Source organism: Rhinichthys klamathensis, unplaced genomic scaffold (assembly GCF_029890125.1).
Source record: "Rhinichthys klamathensis goyatoka isolate OS25496 unplaced genomic scaffold, OSU_Roscu_1.1 h1tg000053l_1, whole genome shotgun sequence".
Taxonomy (NCBI): Eukaryota; Metazoa; Chordata; class Actinopteri; order Cypriniformes; family Leuciscidae; genus Rhinichthys; species Rhinichthys klamathensis.
In genome coordinates, this window is record NW_026606598.1 from 749,956 (window position 1) to 769,397 (window position 19,442).

The 19,442-nt window shown below is 34.9% G+C and overlaps 1 protein-coding gene across 1 annotated transcript; it reads left to right on the forward strand.

Annotated features, from left to right (window-relative positions):
• The first annotated feature begins 1,719 nt into the window (after nucleotides 1-1,719).
• noto (notochord homeobox) lies at nucleotides 1,720-3,637 on the forward strand. Its single transcript, XM_056248028.1, has 3 exons — nucleotides 1,720-2,682; nucleotides 2,795-2,982; nucleotides 3,228-3,637. Exons 1-3 carry the CDS (start codon nucleotides 2,331-2,333, stop codon nucleotides 3,420-3,422), a joined length of 735 nt encoding a protein of 244 aa, XP_056104003.1. The 5' UTR covers nucleotides 1,720-2,330; the 3' UTR covers nucleotides 3,423-3,637.
• Nucleotides 3,638-19,442: the final 15,805 nt, after the last annotated feature.

Below are 19,442 nucleotides of genomic sequence, written 5' to 3' on the forward strand. Positions count from 1 at the left end.
TTCAGACGTGAGGACTAAACTGTCATATGTAAACACCGCCTCGCACGGCGTGATTCCCTTCTTTCAAGCCTGTTCAGAGAAACATGTTAACAAACAAGGGAAACTTCGTCTTGGTGGTCAGTCGCTGAGCGCGCTGTTTGCGCTGTCCATTAGACGCGTTGGTGTCAGGTGCGCTGCTGTAATTAGAAAACGCGCTGGTCAAAGGAAGAACTGTTTAACTGTGCTTTAGCAAGTCCTCTTCATTGGAATTGTCTTTTAGCAATGAGCACGTAGAGTTTGCAGAGCTGACTATAATCCTCCCTTGAAAGAGCGCGTCTTTGTTCTAAAGCAGCGTTAGAAAGCAAATCACTTCCTTTAGTGAAGCCGCTGCTTTTCATCTGTGGCGTTTCATGTCCTAATTGAGAGCCAGTAATGGGACTCCCTCTTTACATAAGTGATTTCCTCCCATCACTGGTCCTCAACATCAGTCTTTGTTCAGACATGAATTCTGTTCCAGGCTTTATTTCCACAAATGCAACCATAAGTGATGATTAATTTTTTTTTAAATGTTAACTTACATTTTCAGCTTGTTTTTAATGGACAATGGTTCCGAACAACAGCAACATTCAGATTCGAATCTTTTCAATTAATCTGTTAATGCAAAATCATTGAAGCATTGTTTATATAACCTATGCGAATAGCCAACGCTAGCCTACTGATTTTTTAATTATTTTAAATTATTTGATCATATATATTGATTTTTGAAAATAATAGTTGGAAATAGAAAAAAGCTAGAATATTAACAATTAACAAAGATAATAATGATGGGAAAATGTATAAATAGCCTTTCACTCCAAGCACATGCTCTTGGTTACAAAATTGTGTGTGTGGGGGGGGGGGGGGGGGGGGGTGTTTCTTTTTCTTTATTTTTTTACAGTGTGCTTATAAAGCGATATAAAAGTTGCATGTCTGCATTAGAAATGCAATGCTGTATTTTTGTGACATTTGTTGCTGTGTGTGACAGGCTGTCAACATGCAGTTCCGTCCAAATTATTCTTTGTCCGATATCAAAAAGTAAAAGGGGTTGAAGGAGTTAAAACGTTAAGAGAAGCTTAGAGGTCATCATCACTATCTTATTAAGTGGACTTCTGTAGCGGAAATGTAGAATAGATTATCTGCTCATCTGAGTTACTCGCCCGACACTAAGTAAAAGCAGCGTGTTTCGCACTCAGAGTGAGAAAACTGAAGCCCAGGTGCGGCAAATCTCCTCTCCAATTTTCGGGCAACACCAAAACGGACAAAAGCACAATTGGCACAATTGGCACAAGGTGCAATACACGCCAGCGCCTGATTGAGGGAGGAGAACTGATCAATGTGTTTACATGAACCACAGTGGAAGATTTTTCACTATTATACCTACTTTCATTTGACACCTCGAGACTGAAACTGGAAGTGAATTCTATAACATTATCCACAACACGTAGGTGTGATGCTACCGTGTTCTGCACTGTAAAACATCTTTTCATCATTATGCCATAACAACATCTTAGTTTCAATCCAATTAACTTATCACAATCATTTCTGCCAGTTCTATCTGATTGAATGAGTTTCAACTAATCTGGTTTTCTTCATCAACTTCAAAGTGGTTAATAAGTTCACTGAACTCATGACAGCACCACTTTTAGGCAATTACACTTAAGGGTTTCATTTAATATTATGAATTAGTTCACTAACCACGAATCAAATATTTGGGTGACAATCTGGAGTCTTAAAGACTGGCAACGGGCTTTCATAGAGATGTACGGGCTGAGCGTAATGTGATTAGTAGTTTTTCTCTTTTCTTTTTTTCCTTTTCTTTGACTTCTGAATGTGAGAGTATTGGTTCCGCTGTGTGTCGCATTCGGCGGTACCCTTTGAATACATGAAATAAGATGATTTGGGTAGCATCAATGCACTCTCACATAGGACGTTTCTGTGGCGCACAGCCATGTAGGAATTTGTAGTAAATCTGGACCTCCTGGCTCTCGGCTCTTGACCCCCTCTATGTGTTTCTGGGCTACCTCCGGGGGCATGTAGTGCAGAGGGCCATTAGGATAGTTGACAATCTCAGCTTGTTACAACTCCATCAGTTAATTGGATCCCTTGTAGAGCCGCTCGTTTGACTCATCTGCCACTTAAAAAGACAAAAGCGCGCTGGGGGTCGTTCACACCTCGCGCCCCCGAGCAGGTATAAAAGAGCCACCGGCTCTCCGAGCTTCATTCCACTCCGTTCTTCACAAGCTCGAGAACATCTCTTCGGCGGATAACTTTCAAGCAGGTTTTTGGACTTCTTACCTACCTAAACAGAAGCCATGCAGACGCCTGGAAGAGCTTATGAAAACTTTGGACAATCAATGCGCCCTCACGCGGCTTTCAATCCGGACTATGCCACTTCATCGAAGCAGAGCGCAGGGAAATCCTTCACAATCGACGCTCTGCTCGCGAGACCTGATCATCTGGAGAGAGACAGGACAAGTGTGTATCGGAACATAACCAAACAAGCGCCAGTCTCGAGCTCTGCGGTCCCATTAGCGGCACACATGTACTCGCAAATACCGCACTTTGCGTACAACCAGAGTATTATGCACACGCAGAGTGGGTATCCCGTCTTCTGCTACCCGCCTTATAGCTACCAGACATGTCGTGGAGCTATGTACTCACAAGGTATGTGTGTTGGACAGATAGAGCCTACTGTTAGGAATAATTTTTTACCAAGATAAAGGAACAATGTTTAATGCCCTAAGTTAACCAATGTAACTTTTTTTTCCACGCACAGATGCTGTACTGGCCAAAGCAGCAGTCCACTCCCACTATAAACACAAAGCAGGAAAATCAAAGCGCATGCGCACAAGTTTTACCAATGAGCAGCTGTCCCGACTGGAGAAAGAGTTCGCACGGCAGCAGTACATGGTGGGATCAGAGCGCTTTCTCCTGGCATCTGCTCTCCAACTCACTGAAGCACAGGTAAATACACATCAGCTACACTGTAAAACTTTTTCTTTTTTGCAATAGCCCTACTTAAATTCAACTTGGATATTTAAGTAATTTCAACTTAAATCATGAGTTAAATCTTGTATAGCTAACTTCTATGAAGAAAAGTTGAAAATTGTATGTACTTTGTTACAGTGTATGAAATGAGCTCCGGTTTTACATTTATTTTAAACATCTATAGATCAGACATTAAACATTCTTTCTTCTCGTAACTCCAGGTTAAAGTTTGGTTCCAGAACAGACGCATCAAGTGGAGAAAACAGAGTCTTGAGCAACAACAAGCCAAACTAGCCAAACTAGGACTCGCTGTGCCACCAAAGAGCCCCGGGTCACAGGGAAGAGAGGATGAGGAGAGAGATTTCACAGAAGAGTCTGATGTAGACATCGACATCGACGATTCACTTCAAGACTGAGAACATCTCACTCGCTGTTACTTTTTTACAGGATGTTTTTGTACATATTCGATTTTCTCTTGATGACACAGTACTCTATTTGTACAAATATTTAATTAATAGATATATATTTAAGGTGTTTCTATTACACACCATTGCTCTTATAAGGGTATCTTTGTTTTCGTTAAAACGTTTGTATATGGAAGAAATAAAGGAAATATATTTTTAAAAACGAATTCATGTTCTTTGATGCATCTCTTCACTGTAAAAAAAAAAAATTTCATGATGTGTTATCACAACTTTTTAATCATTTGTCCAATCAACTTAGATAAATAATAAATAATGTGGTTCAGATAGCATAATATATGGAGTTTCTATTTATTAAACCAATCTCCTTCATTGTATTAACTAAAAAAAATATTTCAATGAACTCAACATTAAGGCAAGACGGTAACTTAGTTTTTTAAGTTAAACCATAATGTAAACATTAAGTGTCCATCACAAAAACAAAAAACTGTATGTATGTATATATCATGCAATATCCAGTATAACGTGATCAGTTAGAGTAGCTAACTAGAAGTCATAAGATTCAGTTTAAGTAATTTGAATGTCTTATTTTAATTTATATTGATATACTTGCATACCAACACAAAATATCAGCAGTAATAATCCAAAATATGATCAAATGAATGATAACATGATAGAGATATACTGTAAAGATAGTAAATCCAAATTCATGCGTATGCGTATATAAGTAATTAAAAGCATATATATATTTTTATCAGGAGGATAATTGAAGTCGAGTTTGCAACACATTTTCAATAATACATAATTCCTAAGACAATAAAATGGCCTTCACAATCACAATAAAAACTGAGCAAATAAGCATTTATAACACAAAATAAGCTCTAAAAAATGTTAAAATCAAAAAACCTCTATGATGCTATATAAGGAGAGCTCCACGGGTTAAATGATGAGCACAGTTCGACTCATTTGGAACTGTTGAACTTTGCTGATGCGACAAAGTTGGGTGAGAAGACAAAAAAGAGCTTATCTGAGTTCCAAGGGCAGCTGTTGGAGCCAGGCAGTGTGTCTCTCCATTGTAGACAGAGCTTTGTAGACATGGTTGTGTGTTCTTGTTGTCTCTGCTCTGCAGCAGACTAAGACATGCTAAAGCCCGTTAGCATGGCGGCTTTGTGCAGTGGCTGGCCTAATAGTCTTGATAAGGACGGATTAGTAATCCTGCTCTAAGAACACACTGATTACTAGTTAACAAACTCGTCACAATGTTTCTGTTCCACTCTCTTAATCCAGTTAAGCCCTAAAGGCAAGAATACAGAAAGCCTAAAGAAATCTGTTCAATGAATAATGTTTCATCATTAAAATAACACTGAATCAAATGAACAGAGATAAGGAAAGTCAAGTGAGTGAAATTTATATGATATGACCTTTCTGTCTGTTTCACCCTGCAGGTGAATGGAAATTCAGTCTGAAACAGGAAGTCATGGACTATTGTGGATTTGTATTTCATGATGCAAGTCTTAGACAAAAAGTTTCAGTGGGGTTTATTGACTCAATTTTAAGGAATGCTTCATGCAAAAAAGAAAAAGTTCTAAAATTACAAAAACAGATTATTTCAATGAAATGAATACTATATTTTAGTTCGATAATGTTTTTTATTTAATATTTTGTATTTTTAGGGGATTTTATGGTACTAAATAATTTTTATGCAGTAGTTATTATCCATTATTCACTTTTTTGAGCATAGACCTGAAAAATTAATTTCCATCTTAAACTGTCATAAATCTTGAATGCTTTGGAGCACAGACTTAAGTTTGGTCTCTTTTTTTAAGACGACACTTGGCAGATTATTGATGAAGTGTTATTTTTATGAAAAATGCACAAAAATACCTTTTACATTTTTTATATGAAATACATATTTTGCAGCCATTTTTGCACGAACAATACATGTGTGGCTATTTTTTGTCAGGACCATTTGACCTTTTTTAATCATGTCCAAAATTGTTTTCTTTCAAACAGCAAGTGCCAAAACCTCAAATGAAGTAAAAACATATTAAAAAAAAAAAAAAAAAAAAAAAAAAAATTCAGTCAAAAATGAACTAACAGCACCAGAGAGCTAAATGATTGCATAATACTTTCACGTTTAACATGTTATTTAAATTTGTTAAATTTGTTCCAGTGAAAAATTGAATTAAAACAAAATTAACTGATTAAATTTTAATCCAAATGGGAACCCCTAAAAGGTTATATTATGACTATAAATGAAGTGCCTGACAGAACCTTTTAAGGTTCTAGAATCTTTTTTTCTAAGAGTGTAGAAAAGATTTTGAAAAATGTAATCAAAACAAAATGAATTAATTAAAACTAAATCCACAAAACAATCCCATGATGAGATATGAAGCACCTGACAGAACCCTTTAGGGTTGGATATGGAACCTTTACTGTAAAAAAATGATTGTTGGTTTAACTTAAAAAAGTAGATAACCTATGGTCGCCTTAACATTCAGAGTTCATTGAAATAAAAAATTGAGTTAATACAATGAAGGAGATTGGTTCAATCAACATAAGCTCAAAATATTATGTTCTCTGAATCGCATAAAGTTGATTTGACAAAAGAAAAAATGTTGTGATGACAAATCATGAAAATACATGAAATAGTTTTCACAGTAAAATGTTGAATTAAAAATAAAACTCAAATTAAACAATCCATACATTTCTGAACAATAAAATGTTCACCTTGCGGTAAAGAAAAATGCTTTGATGATATATTTATGAGAGTTTACAGGAAGATTTCTGTGCTGCAACACTCATCATTGGCCCATGGGTTCCATTTCACATGATTACTAGCTTTATAGAAGAATAAAGCCTATTATGAGAGCACTGTCATGGAGACCTCCTTTCCTTAATCCTAAATCCTCTTCAAACAGGTACTTCTGGCAGCCCCTATGTCATGCAGAACATAAAGATAAAGTCGGAGAGAGTAAAGAAGAAAGAGAGCTTTGAGGAGTAAGAGCAAGAACCCATCTCTCTTCCTCGTCAGTTTGACTGATTGTGTGGATGTACGTGAATGCAAGTGTTCGTTTATGTACAGACAGACTTTCTGTGATGTGATCTGATGTAATCTCGCAGTAGGCCAAGATGTCCAACAGGGAGGGGGACCCTGGGAAAAGCCACAGGACAGAAGCAGCAGGAAAAGGGGAGGAGAGCTCACCGTTCCAATTAGTCATCTCTCACCCCCACAAACCACCTTCAGGGCCTCCGTGTGCCCCCCACTGCTAGTATTAGCACAGTGTCTCACTGTTTCAGGGATGCATCATCCTCTTATCTAACACCCCTTAGCTTACAGCAGCTCCCTTCATCCTCACAACACAGATTTAAAGCCTTGGATCAAGGGATACAATTGGTTAATAATCATGCACAAACAAACAGGTGAAATCCTGAACAGACAATAAAGAATGTGTCTGTGTGTAAGCCATTTTTACTGGTTATACTGATATTTACTGAGCCTAATTATACTGATTATGAGGACTACAACTGGGGAAAATAGCCTCAAATGTTATATGTCTCTTAAGAATACAGGTTCTTTATTAGCATCAATGGTTCCAAGAACCTTTAGCATCCATTGCACAAAAGGTTCTTTATAGTGTAAAAGGTTTCTTTAGATTATTAAAATGTTCTTTACACTAAGAAAAAAAATGGTTCTTTTAAGAACTGTTCACTGAAAGGTTCTTTGGAGGACCTTTATTTTTAAGAGTAGCTATTTTACTCAAGAACAAATATTGTATAGCCTAATCAACTTAAACCCATTGTGTTACACCAATAAAGCCAGGTTAGTTCAGGTAGAAATAGCTCCTTTATGTAGGCTAGCTAATAATTGCAGATTAGCCTACCACTTTTTTAGAGTAGCCTATACGGTTAGTTTCAAATCTCTGACAAAAATGACAAACCAATTACGTGATTCTCACCTTCCATGTAGAAAAAAACCACCTTCTCTTGCCACTAAACAGTTAAGAAAGGAACATAAGATTTGAGTTTAGCGTGGAAACGGTAAAACGTTCGGTTTTGCATTTTATTTGCAGCGAAATGTGCGTCCACTCCATCTAATGGTCATTAACATTAATCACTAGCGTTTGAAGTACACGCACGCTATTGTGTCTTTGTGAAAGGTTTAGTAGCCTATGTGAACACAATGACTTCTAACGCGTTGACTGAAAGATGGACTGAAAGGAGCACAAGGCGAGGCCCTACTTAAAACGAGCACTTTATGCTAATGCGACGCTCTGTGCAACATTTCAATGAGGCCTTTTACTCAGGAAATTGAGCCGTTCCTGTTTTCCCAAGCTTTCAACGACAACAACGACCATTAGACCGACGCAAGTGCCATTTCGAATCAAAGTCGGTTTCTGAATGTGCGCAGCAGGAGATTCCCAGAGTAAACACTGAGAAAAGAGATACATTCACATTAATTTAGCTGAACTGTTTATATCAGTGCTTAATGTAACAGTCAGAGATAGGAGTAAATGAGTGCAGGTGGCGAACTGCTTGACTTGACACGCAGGTGGCAGTAGCGCGTATGTTTGTGACTTTTCCCAGCTCGTTCAGATTGAGTGAAAATCTGCAGCTACTTAATGAGAACAGATTAGCTAAACACACAAAGGTCATATGTGACAAAATGGGCAATTAGGTTGTTTTTTATTTAATTGGAGGAAGTGTGAGCCCGACCGAACAATGTGGTTTTATTGGGTGTTTCCTAACAGCTATAGCAAAAATATGATGGTATTGCAGCTGCAGTTTGGCCCTACTCCTATTATTCTAATTCCACAATTTGTGTAACTGCTCTTGACTTAAAACGTGCAGTTACTGAGATATAAGTGTGACTGGGTAGTAACTGATTACATGTAATCTGGATTAGCCTACATAATCAGATTCCAAAAATTAAGTAGGCCTACTTGTAATCAGAATATATTGTTTCAAAATACTTGTAATCAGACAATTACACTTTAATTGATTACAGATTCTTTCTTCTGTTGAACACAACATTTTTAATATTTCGAAGAATGCTGGTAACCGAACAGTACCACCACCATGGTAGTCAATGGCTACCTTCAACTGATTTGTTCATTTTTGAGTGAAAAATAAGCACATAATTGAGATACAACAAAAATATGTTTTTTTTCTAGTTTTGTAAAAAATTGTATATATATGTGTGTGTGTATGTAAGCAATATTTAATGTAATAAAATTATATCCACCCTCCCCAAAAAAGATTTACTGTACTTAAAATAAATGTTTTTAAAAAAAAACTGTTGTAAAAATAGTAATGGATTTTATAATGGTTGTTGACATAATGCAATAAACAGCTCTTAAACAATCAACACACACTTCCGCCCTCATTTAAAAAAAAAAAAAATTCTGTTATCCAACAGCTCAGAAAATAGTGCACCTCTTGCAACATTCTTAAACTTAAAACTGTGCAATTTCTAACCATTTGTTATACATTTGTAATTTTTAAACACTCTACTAATAATCACACAGACTGCCTCCAAAACCTGACCGCTTGTGGACTGATAAATCAAAATGAGTAAAAAATAAAATAAAAAAAAAAGAGCCTAGCAAGTAAACCAAGCAAAAAAGAGTCTTTTTCGAAGAGACTTTGTGACGGATAAGAATTGCATATCATGGAATAAACTCCTGACGAACACATTTTATTTGACTTATCAATCAGTAGGTCATTTAACAATGTATTACTGTCTTTGGGAGGCTTTTGTATTTTAAAATTATTTATTTAAAAATTTTATGATTTATGTAACTTTTCATTAAACTCAAAACCCCCTGTTCCTTCATGAACCCTCTGGGAAACCCTGCATGTAATGTAATGTTTAATGCACTTCATGTTGTTAATAACAAAGAATGGAATTTATTTTCTTTCTCTTTGTATTTTTTATCAATAAGGTACAACATTATCCTATTCAATTTGATGTGATAAAATTGACAATTTGATACGAATTAGGTCAAAAGTAATCTAAAAGTAATCAAAAAGTAATTATGATTATATTACCTAAAATCTGTAATGTAATGGATTACGTTTCTAAACTATTGCTTATTTTCTGGTAAACCAGGCACAGATTATCCAACACACCAAAAGACCAAGTGCCCAGAGGCCTCCAACCACTTGAGGGCCCCATACTGCAGAATGTATTATGCACATTTTTATTTGACTTCCATTGTGTTGAAATCCTCCTTCACAAAAGTGTAAAACCTATTATCTGCTTTTTAAATTACTTTGTAAAAAAAAAGAAGATAACATAAGCAAATCTAGGACATATATTCATGTATCCATGGTTATAAGAAGCACAAACAACATATATCTGTCATCACAAAAGCATGTTTCAATTTAATTTTGTCTTAATAAAATAGTGAGTTCCAGACAAGTATACCTTTAACATATTTTCTTATATCTCATTCAGTGTACCTTGATATCTGAATGAATATTGCGCCTTGAAAGGACCTGTCTAGTTTACAAAATTATTTTTGAATCAACTTGGTTTCTTATACTTTTTGTGGGTTGTAAATTCAATTTGCCCCAATGCATGTAAATGTCATGAGAGAGACACAAATCCCAAAGAGAATATGCAGGTATAGGTTCACAAATGCCAGTAATGGGTTTCCCCTGATTTCACAGAAAAAAAATCTAATCAGATTCTCTTGTTGCAGGAAAGGAAACCCTGTTATCTGCAACCAACCAACTCATGATTCATTCATTCTGCCATTATTCAAGCAAAATGTTTATCTATTTTCAGAAGTAATCTACAGTTTAACAAACCATACTCGTATGAGTAATTATAACCTGGCCGTATTTCCCTTCCCACAAGACTGAATAATTATGGGAAGAAAGAGAAAACCCATTCCGTGACAAATGAGCTGACTTTGTGGAACCTTTCTTTTTCTCATCATCCGTCACTAAACCTAAAATAGCTCTTATATAAGATTTAGGAGAAATTGATTTAGCTTGTTTAAACAAATATATTCAATATATTCAACTTAATTTACTATTAATTATTTATATTATATTCACAAGGAAGGCATGAGAAACAGAAACGTACGTGATTGATACAGATGACTGGAAGTCTGTAGGAAATATACTGTAAATAATACACAGAGTTTTAAGGTTGTGTCTGAAATTATATTTCAAACCACATTTGACATCTTGGATCCACAAATTGAAGACCGATGAGCTCTTCGCAAGAGACCTTTCTCTATACAAGTTCTTCAGCGACTCCATCTTTACAGAATCTGTTTTAGTCTAATAGTGCATATTGATACTCATGCTAATCCAGATACTGACTCCTCAGGCTTCCTTCACTGTCAGAGACATTCAGCAGTTCCACCACTTCATCTTCATCGCTGTCCTCCTCTTCCTCCCTGGATGTCTGCGGCTCCAGGTAGCCTTTGGCAGGACGGTTAGCGCCCCTGCTCCACACCCCAGGGTCGGCCTTGTTCTTATCAGCCTGGTCCGTGGAGGTTTGATCATCCCAAATTGACGCTTGCGTGGTGCTGTCAGCTTGGTCTCCTGAATCAGTGCTTTGAATCCCAGCATAGGGAGCCACTGCAACTGTAGACTTACTGGAGCATAACCCCATGAGTTCTCGCTCGGTGTCGCTTTCTATACCAAAATACTCCTTCCGCATTAAGACTCCTCTTTGGATAGGAAAGCGGCTAATCTTGCACTCACTTCTCATTGTAATCCAGAAAAAAAAAAGTTATTGGGAAGCTATTTCTGTATTTCCCTCTCCCAGTTGGTTTGAACAGAAGCCTTTGTCTTAACACTTCTACAGGATCTGGAGAGCTCTTCACTTCACATGTTCCAACAGCCTGCCAGCAGAAACATATGAAGAATGGCTAAAAACAGTCCAACTCATTTATTATGGTATAAACAACAGACAAACACAAAGAGCAGAGCTAGACTAATAGTAACTTTCTGTCTCCATAAAGTCATACACAATAGTCAAAACAATCAGAACAACTGTCTACTTTCTTTTCACTTTCTTTTGCCATTTTAATCTCACTGGATATTAGCGCCACTCACTCCCGAAGGATGTTTATTGTTGAATAACTGCTCTGATAAATGTGAATAAGACAAGATTTTCTGATGTTGTAAATAAAACAAAGATTATGTTTTACACGTTAATACTATTCAATCTTTCTACGCGTCAAGTTCAATGTGTCAGTGAAAATTTGTTTTAAAGTAAACTCAACTTAACTTGGAAAAAGTGAGGCCACCCGTTGGCTTAAAATTAAGTAATAAACTTCATGTGTAATTGAAAAGAAAAATGAAGTTATATGAACTTGACAATTCCACATAACTTCATATTTTGCAATGAGTTTCCTCACTTTTTTAAGTTAAGTCAACTGATCACTCTGGTTAAAGTGATTCATTTGTTTATTAATCCACTTATTAAAAAGGTTTTTCATGTGTATTACGATTGTCTTTAAAAGTATTGTCTTTTAATCATCTGGATTTAGGTGAACATGTTCATTTCTTCAATAAAGTGTGTTGCTCTATGGATTTTATAGAGAAAGAATTAAAGCAAGTTGAAGTTTACAGTTTTTTATGCTTAAATTCTTTCTCATATCAATTATAGGTTAATTATTCATCCTTAACACCTGACAGCTGCATTGGCCCAACCTGTGGTGTGAGTTTGAGGCAGGACTTTCTGTTTATCCAACCAATGGCAGACGGGGGAGAAACCCCCCGGCATTATTTCTAACAGTTATGTTACACACTTCCCACCTTAATATTAATGTTTTTTTCCTGTGTAAGGGCTGTTAAAGGTTCTTTAAAAATCCTCAGGATATGAAGTATTATACATCATTATTGTCAAAAATTCTTATCAGTCACAAAGACTCTTCGAAAAAGACTCGTCCTTGCTTGGTTTACTTGCTAGGCTATTTTGTTTGTTTGTTTTTTGACTCATTTCGATTTATCAGTCCACAAGCGGTCAGGTTTTGGAGGCAGTCTGTGTGATTATTTTTAGACTGTTTGAAAATTACAAATGTATAACAAATGGTTAGAAATTGCATAGAGTTTTAAGTTTAAGAATGTTGCAAGAGATTTTCTGAGCTGTTGGATAACGGAATAAAAAAAAATGAGGACGGAAGTGTGTGTTGATTGTTTAAGAGCTGTTTATTGCATTATGTTAACAACCATTATATAATCCATTACTATTTTTACAACAGTTTTTTAAAAACATTTGTTTTAAGTACAGTAAATCTTTTTTGGGGGAGGGTGGATATAATTTTATTACATTAAATATTGCTTACACACACATATATATATAAAATTACAAAACAACTAGAAAAAAAAAAATTTGTTGCATCTCAATTTTGTGCTTATTTTTAGCTATGTCAGAATCATTTGTTTGCTTTCAGTGAGTCGTTCATGCTGGCCATAGGACCAATATTTTTGTGATGCATTAACATTAAACTACCACAATAATGTAATACATGGTATAGACATTCATAAAATTGTAATTCATAGAGCAGTCTATAGTCAAATCTTTTTAAACAATTTATAGGAGCTTTTGAAATGATATGTTGTTCACATGCAAATAAAGAGGAAAGCTGGTTAAGTAAATTAGTTCAAAAGTCCCTTTTGAGAGATAACCTTTCATCCAGCATAGAGTCATTTCTCAATGTATGCCTCAAACTCCAAAACCGATTTGATGGACATTCTCACAATGATGCTGATAAATGTACAGAGAGATTCAGAAGATTTACCCATTTGCCATTGGGTAAAATTGTGTTTGTGGGCATGAAGACTAATAGTACCCAGCATGAAAGGGATTTCCCTCTATGGAATTTTTACTCCATTGTATTCAGGAGCTTAAAAGCTGAAGCACTGAAAACACATCAATCAGATGAATTTAAAACGTATTCACGACAACTCAACGTAGAGATATGGATACCATTGTATGCTTCGTATTTCTGCTGGCCATTGGTCTTTCTGCTCAGAGGTCGATTCGTTCTGTTACGTCAGAGTTCCAGATTGAGTTCTATGAATTGGTGGGAAAAATAAAACTGCAGAACGGTGGAACACTTTTGGTAAGTACAATTCATGCTACAAACCTCACTCTTTTGAAGACGTTTGAAAATCACACATTTCTAATATAAATGTTCAAATAATCTGACATTCTTCATTTCATTTGCAGAACTGCACAGAAAATTGCGATAAGGTAAAGGTAAGTACTCACAACCCATTTTTGATCTACTTGATTCAGAGCTTTTGGAGTGAGTGCTGGGCTCCAGAATGTGCACAACTTGAAACATATAGACGTTTATACGCTGGGTCTCATACATGCTGTTGAACCACAGACTAATGCTTATCAGAACAACATGAGATAGTATCACATTTGTGCACTGTTCAAACTTCCTTTCCATTTGCATGATCGTTCCATCTGTAAACTGAAAACCTTTTGCCACCAAAAGAAGAAATTTTGTTTTGACACAGCAGGTCTTCTCATTATTAATCCTCATCCTGCTGCTGCTAGACTTAGAAAGATTTTGCTTTATACAGGACAACAAGTCTACTTTAATAAAGCAATAACAGTGGATTCTTTTTCTCATCCAGGAAACAGCATGCAAATGTGTCCAATTCGACCATTGTATGGTAAGAGATGTTTATTTTACATCACGCTGAACCACACCTCAGTTAGGTGATGTGCGTCATTTATTAATGATTCGATTTTCCATGTGCTTTATTTAGGCTGCCTCGTTACTAAATTGTGCTTAAACCGTCTTTCCATTTTTTAGAACAGCACAGTTTTCAACTGCATTTCAACTGGCCTTCATAGGCTCAACCTTGCCTCTTCAGAAGAATTCCTCGAGAGACTGGTATGTTTCCCTAATATTACATTTTTGCCTAATATTTCAGGAAATTATGCTTAAGGGAGGAAAAGCCGTTATGATTAACAGCAGTTAACTGACATGAATAATGTGCAACATATTTAAAAAAAAAATGCTATGTTGGATATTTAGAAGAGTTACTGTAATGTTTTGGGATTTTGTGGGGAGCTGTGATAGTTATGAGATTGTGAGTGTGAGAAGTGTTGCTTAATTTAGTGAGTATAATAACAATACTATTTCAGTACCAGTCTTCAAATTATTTAGCCCTCTAGTGGTAAAAAACTAGGCTACATTAATTTCAGCGGAATAACATTGTTTTGGTTGTGATTCGGCTCTGCGTGACTGTGGATGAATATGTTTCTTTCTCATTACAAAAAGAGAGATTAGAGAGAGAGAGAGAGAGAGAGAGAGAGAGAGAGAGAGAGAGAGAGAGAGAGAGAGAGAGAGAGAGAGAGAGAGATTAACCTGCTCATAAAACATTCACTACTAGGCTTAAGAGATATAACCAGTTTAGATTAATCTCGACTCAAGCTGACTAGCTGAAGACGTTACTGTAGCTATAGCTAGGCTACACATTAATAGACACGGTACTTCCTTGAAAATAGATTCAAGCACAGCTCTACAACAACCAATGAAATAACCATTCATAACAGATCATACAATGCACTCTGTTAGAGAGCTACATATGGCAATTTATATGTTCAATAAAATACCTTAGGCCTACTCACCTGTTGAGTAATAAAAACGTCATCTCTGCGACGCTTTTTACAGCATTTCAAATCACTCAGTTCTCCATCTCCGAAAAGCCAAGCCAGTGTTCATTCTTGTTTTATTATGATCTTTCTTTTGCGAGTAGACTCTCCTCTGTTCTGCGTTTTTTATAATGGGTGATTCCCTGGAGGTTTGAGATTTAGCTGCTCCATGTTAACTTTTCTCGCTTGTTGTGAGACGGCTAACCTATGCCACTCCCACGTCATAGTAGCTGGAGCACTTTTCTCTATTTAAGGAAATGACCATTAAAGGCTACACAAAATAAATACAAATCAAAATATAAACACATATAATAAACTTACCATAGTGAATCAGCGTAAGACATTTTAGAAGAAAGATTGATGATGTAAATCTGTAATGTAAATTTATATTGTAAATTTTGAACAAAAACGGTTACATAGTGTTCCTTTAAACAACAGTAAACTTTTTTTTTTTAAGTTGGGCCAACATAAAAAGTTTAGTTTGACAAATGTTAGGAAGGTAATTTATACATACTATTTAATTTAATTTAGTAAATTAATCCTAAATTGTGTTGACCCAACTAAACTGATTTAATGTATGCTAAATAAAATAAAAAAAAATTTTTTTTTTTTTGAATGAGGAATCACAATGAAGAAAATAAAGTCTGTTTTCATCATCTGAATTAGATATGCATTTTTGGTTGCATTTTAACAGAATCTTGTACTTTATCCATTTGACAGACTGAGTTTCCTGGCATGCATGCAACACCAGCAGACCCACACCAATGGCACACACCAGTGTCTCCTAGACACTTCCTCAACTACATCCTAGAACAAGATCAAAAATTAAATGCGCAAAGAGGTTGATATTTATAATGATCTATTTGTTTGCTTTGTGACATGATTTAAAATGATGTATGTTTGTTTAATTTATTAATTATTTATATATGTATTCATTTCCTTATTCTTGTCAGTATGAATGTTTCTAACTGTCAAATATAGAGGTTATAATTGTTTGTTTAATTTATGACTTATTTATATATTTATTTATTCATTTATTTATTCTTGTTAGTATGAATGTTTCTAAATGTCAAAAGAGATACACAATAAAGTCCACTTTCAACAAATCCTCCGATGTTTGTGTTAAAATTCATCAAATAATGGTATCTCATTACAAAACTGTTAAAGAATACATATTAGGCCAATGTGTTAAATGCTCTTCGAGTTGAATTGAAATCAATTAGAGGCAGTGTATTGTCTTGTCTTGTCCGCACAGTCTACATGACTATTCCTTTGTATTATGATGCTCCACAAAGATAGAAATATAAATAGGCTATACTTGAATCTAAGATGTCCGAAAATCACTATTGTCCACTGGCTTCACCTTGTCATGTTAAGGTTGTTATTAAGCAAGCAGCATGCCATAACTGTCACCTGCCCGTATACGGGCAACCTAAATTTACTTCACTATATTACTATTAAATCCTAATCTAGTCATGACAAACTATATATCGTTGGAAAGGTCTAAGACTCCTAAATAGATATTTTAGCGCTGTTTTTTTCTTACAAATTATGAATGAACAGTAACATATGAATTTATGACAAGAGTGCGCCTCAAAAAATCGACGTCATTACAGGAGTTTCTGACCTTTGTCACAAAAAGTCGACGCACACACTTTTAATAATTGAAACTTTGGTTTTTAGTGCTAAAAGATCATAATAAAACATAATCTAGTATTTGTCAATAAAAAAAGATAAAATTATATTTTAAAAAGTAAAGTAAGAAGTCCTCTAAAAAGTATAATATATATATATATATATATATATATATCATTTTTTTATTATTATTATATCACATATTTTAGTAGTTATCATAAATTAGGTATCATTTGAAAGCTTACGAACTCAGAATTCATCCTGTGAAAACCGTTTTGAAATTGGACGTTGCGTTACCATAGAAACGGTATTTTTTATTAGGCTCCTCCTCTTTTGGGCATCATCTTTCATAATTTATTATCAAAACCTTTTCTAATCTTGACAAAACACATATTGTCAGAAAGGTCTGAGTCTCAAGGTTCCATATTTAGTGACAGAAGTGATATTTGGATAGAAATGTATTAATTTGTTATGGCAGAATGTATACAATTAAATTCAATGGAATTCAATGGCACCCGGTGGCTATTTTTGGTATAACGCCTAAACAAAATCTCATGGGAACTTCAATTTGTGTGCTATCAACTTTACATTTGGAACACAACTTGGTTAGATATATAGCTTTCATTTTATAGTAATTTTATAATAAAAAATATTTTGTAAAATATTTATTTTATATTAAAAATATATATATTAATAAAGTATATTTGATTTACTGTAAATTATAACTTCCATAACTTTTTCATACTTTATTTTTTTGAAGTGCTTTCACTTTAGTAATAATCTGCTGATTGTTTTCATTAAAACAAGACCAAACTTAGGTCTATATTCCAAAGCATTCTTGAATTACAACCATTTAAGTTTGTATAGTGCATTTTAATGTAAATTATCAAAAGGAGGGGTGACAGGTAAAGGGTTAATAAAATGATATGTAGCCTATTTTACATGGTGTACAAACTGCTGCTGCAATTGAACAATATTATAATATTCATATAGAATAAATGCTCTTAAAACAAAACCTTTTTTCTTCTTCATGCACTAATTAAAATACATATGACCATAATTTCTCCTTTATGTTTCCAAATACACATTTTCCACCACTAGAGGGAAGCAGCGGACAGCAGGACAGACAAACAGAAACTCCAAACACAAGTAATGTGTTCAAATTTGAGGAAATAACAGTAACTGCTAGTTATTTGTGGTTAGACAAATATGAGAGGACAATGATGAATGTGAGGGTTTGGAAATTGTAACAGAACATAGTTACATATATTTAAATTATATATTGATATTTAAGTTATATATTAAAATATATTTATATATAATTCATAAAATATAAACATTGAAATATAATTACATAAAAATACATAAATGTCATATTTATGTAATATATTACATAAATATTCAAATAATATATTAGGCCGCAATATAACATAAATGATAAAAACAATCAAATAATATTGTTTTGTAATATATAATAAATATTTAGAATTTAGTCCACCCGCATTAATGTAATTTTGGCTGTTTAACGTGTCCAAAATATGTTCAAATAGTAGGTACATATCTCGCTTGCATAAGAGTTGCATGTTTGTGTGTCCTATAGTGGTTAAGTTCTTCTTTTATTTTATTTTCTTTTATTTCTTTTTTCTTTTTTGAGGTGCTGTGAATCTGAGTGTCTTGCTTCACTTGAAATCAGGGGATGGGATAGAGAAAGTGAGAGCTGCCTTGCTGCCTTTAGGGTTCCTTTTGGTGAAAGGTTTAAGTCTGTCTCCCATCCTCCCATCACTCTCTCTCTCTCTCTCTCTCTCTCTCTCTCTCTCTCTCTCTCTCTCTCTCTCAGCATGGTAGTTTTTAATTCTGTGTTTGTGCAGATGGCTGGTTGCCCCATTAGCATTCATTACAGATTCCTTGAGCACTTAATTATGGAACAAGAGAGAAGAGTGGCAGACGGAAACATTGAGTCTCTCTCTCTTTCCCTGTCACTTCATTGCACCTTTAGGTCTGTGTATGGCACAGAAAAGATCTATGAAAATGTTTTTCAGAATGCCAAAATACCATGTTCTTGAAGTGCATGGGGAATTATATAGGGTAGATATGAAATATGAAAATATAATTTGTGAGACATTTAGTGCAAATTATGATTCACTGCTCATTTTATGCAATGCCATGGACACAGCTCTGTCAGAAAGGTTGAGCACAGACTAAAATGCTGAGTTTTTGTAACCGATGATGGTCCATTCAAAAAGTCAGCATTGCACATCTCAAGGATAATAAACAGACACATTAACTAACACTTGAGTAATTAATATGAACAGAGATGTGAATGCTACCACCTTCATTTCAGATATTGAGAATATCTTTAAGTCAATATTACTCATTTTTTATGACTAGAGGATGCATGCAAAATGTTTACAACTGCTGCAACAGAGATCCATTGCCACTCATCCAATCAAAACACTAAATGCCAAGGACACTTGAAAGTACTGGAAGTTTTAATTAAGTGTAATTTAAGTAATTTAAAGACTCAAATTAACAAGTGGTATGTCTGACTTAATAACAGGACATATAGGAAAGGCAGATATGTGCAAAGTCTAAAGTTGTGTTTTGACGGGGGAAACAATATTCACAAAGACCAATTCAGAAGATATTGTTGCTTTATTTGCCATATAATGTATAGTAGGCATACTAAATATGCTTCATGTTTGTCAGTTATCAAGTACGTAAAACATTTTTTT

Coding starts and splice junctions, on each gene's coding strand:
- noto (XM_056248028.1), top strand. CDS start 2,331: ATGCAGACGCCTGGAAGAGCTTATGAAAACTTTGGACAATCAATGCGC. Junction 2,683..2,794: donor TGGAGCTATGTACTCACAAG/GTATGTGTGTTG, acceptor TTCCACGCACAG/ATGCTGTACTGGCCAAAGCA. Junction 2,983..3,227: donor TCCAACTCACTGAAGCACAG/GTAAATACACAT, acceptor TCGTAACTCCAG/GTTAAAGTTTGGTTCCAGAA.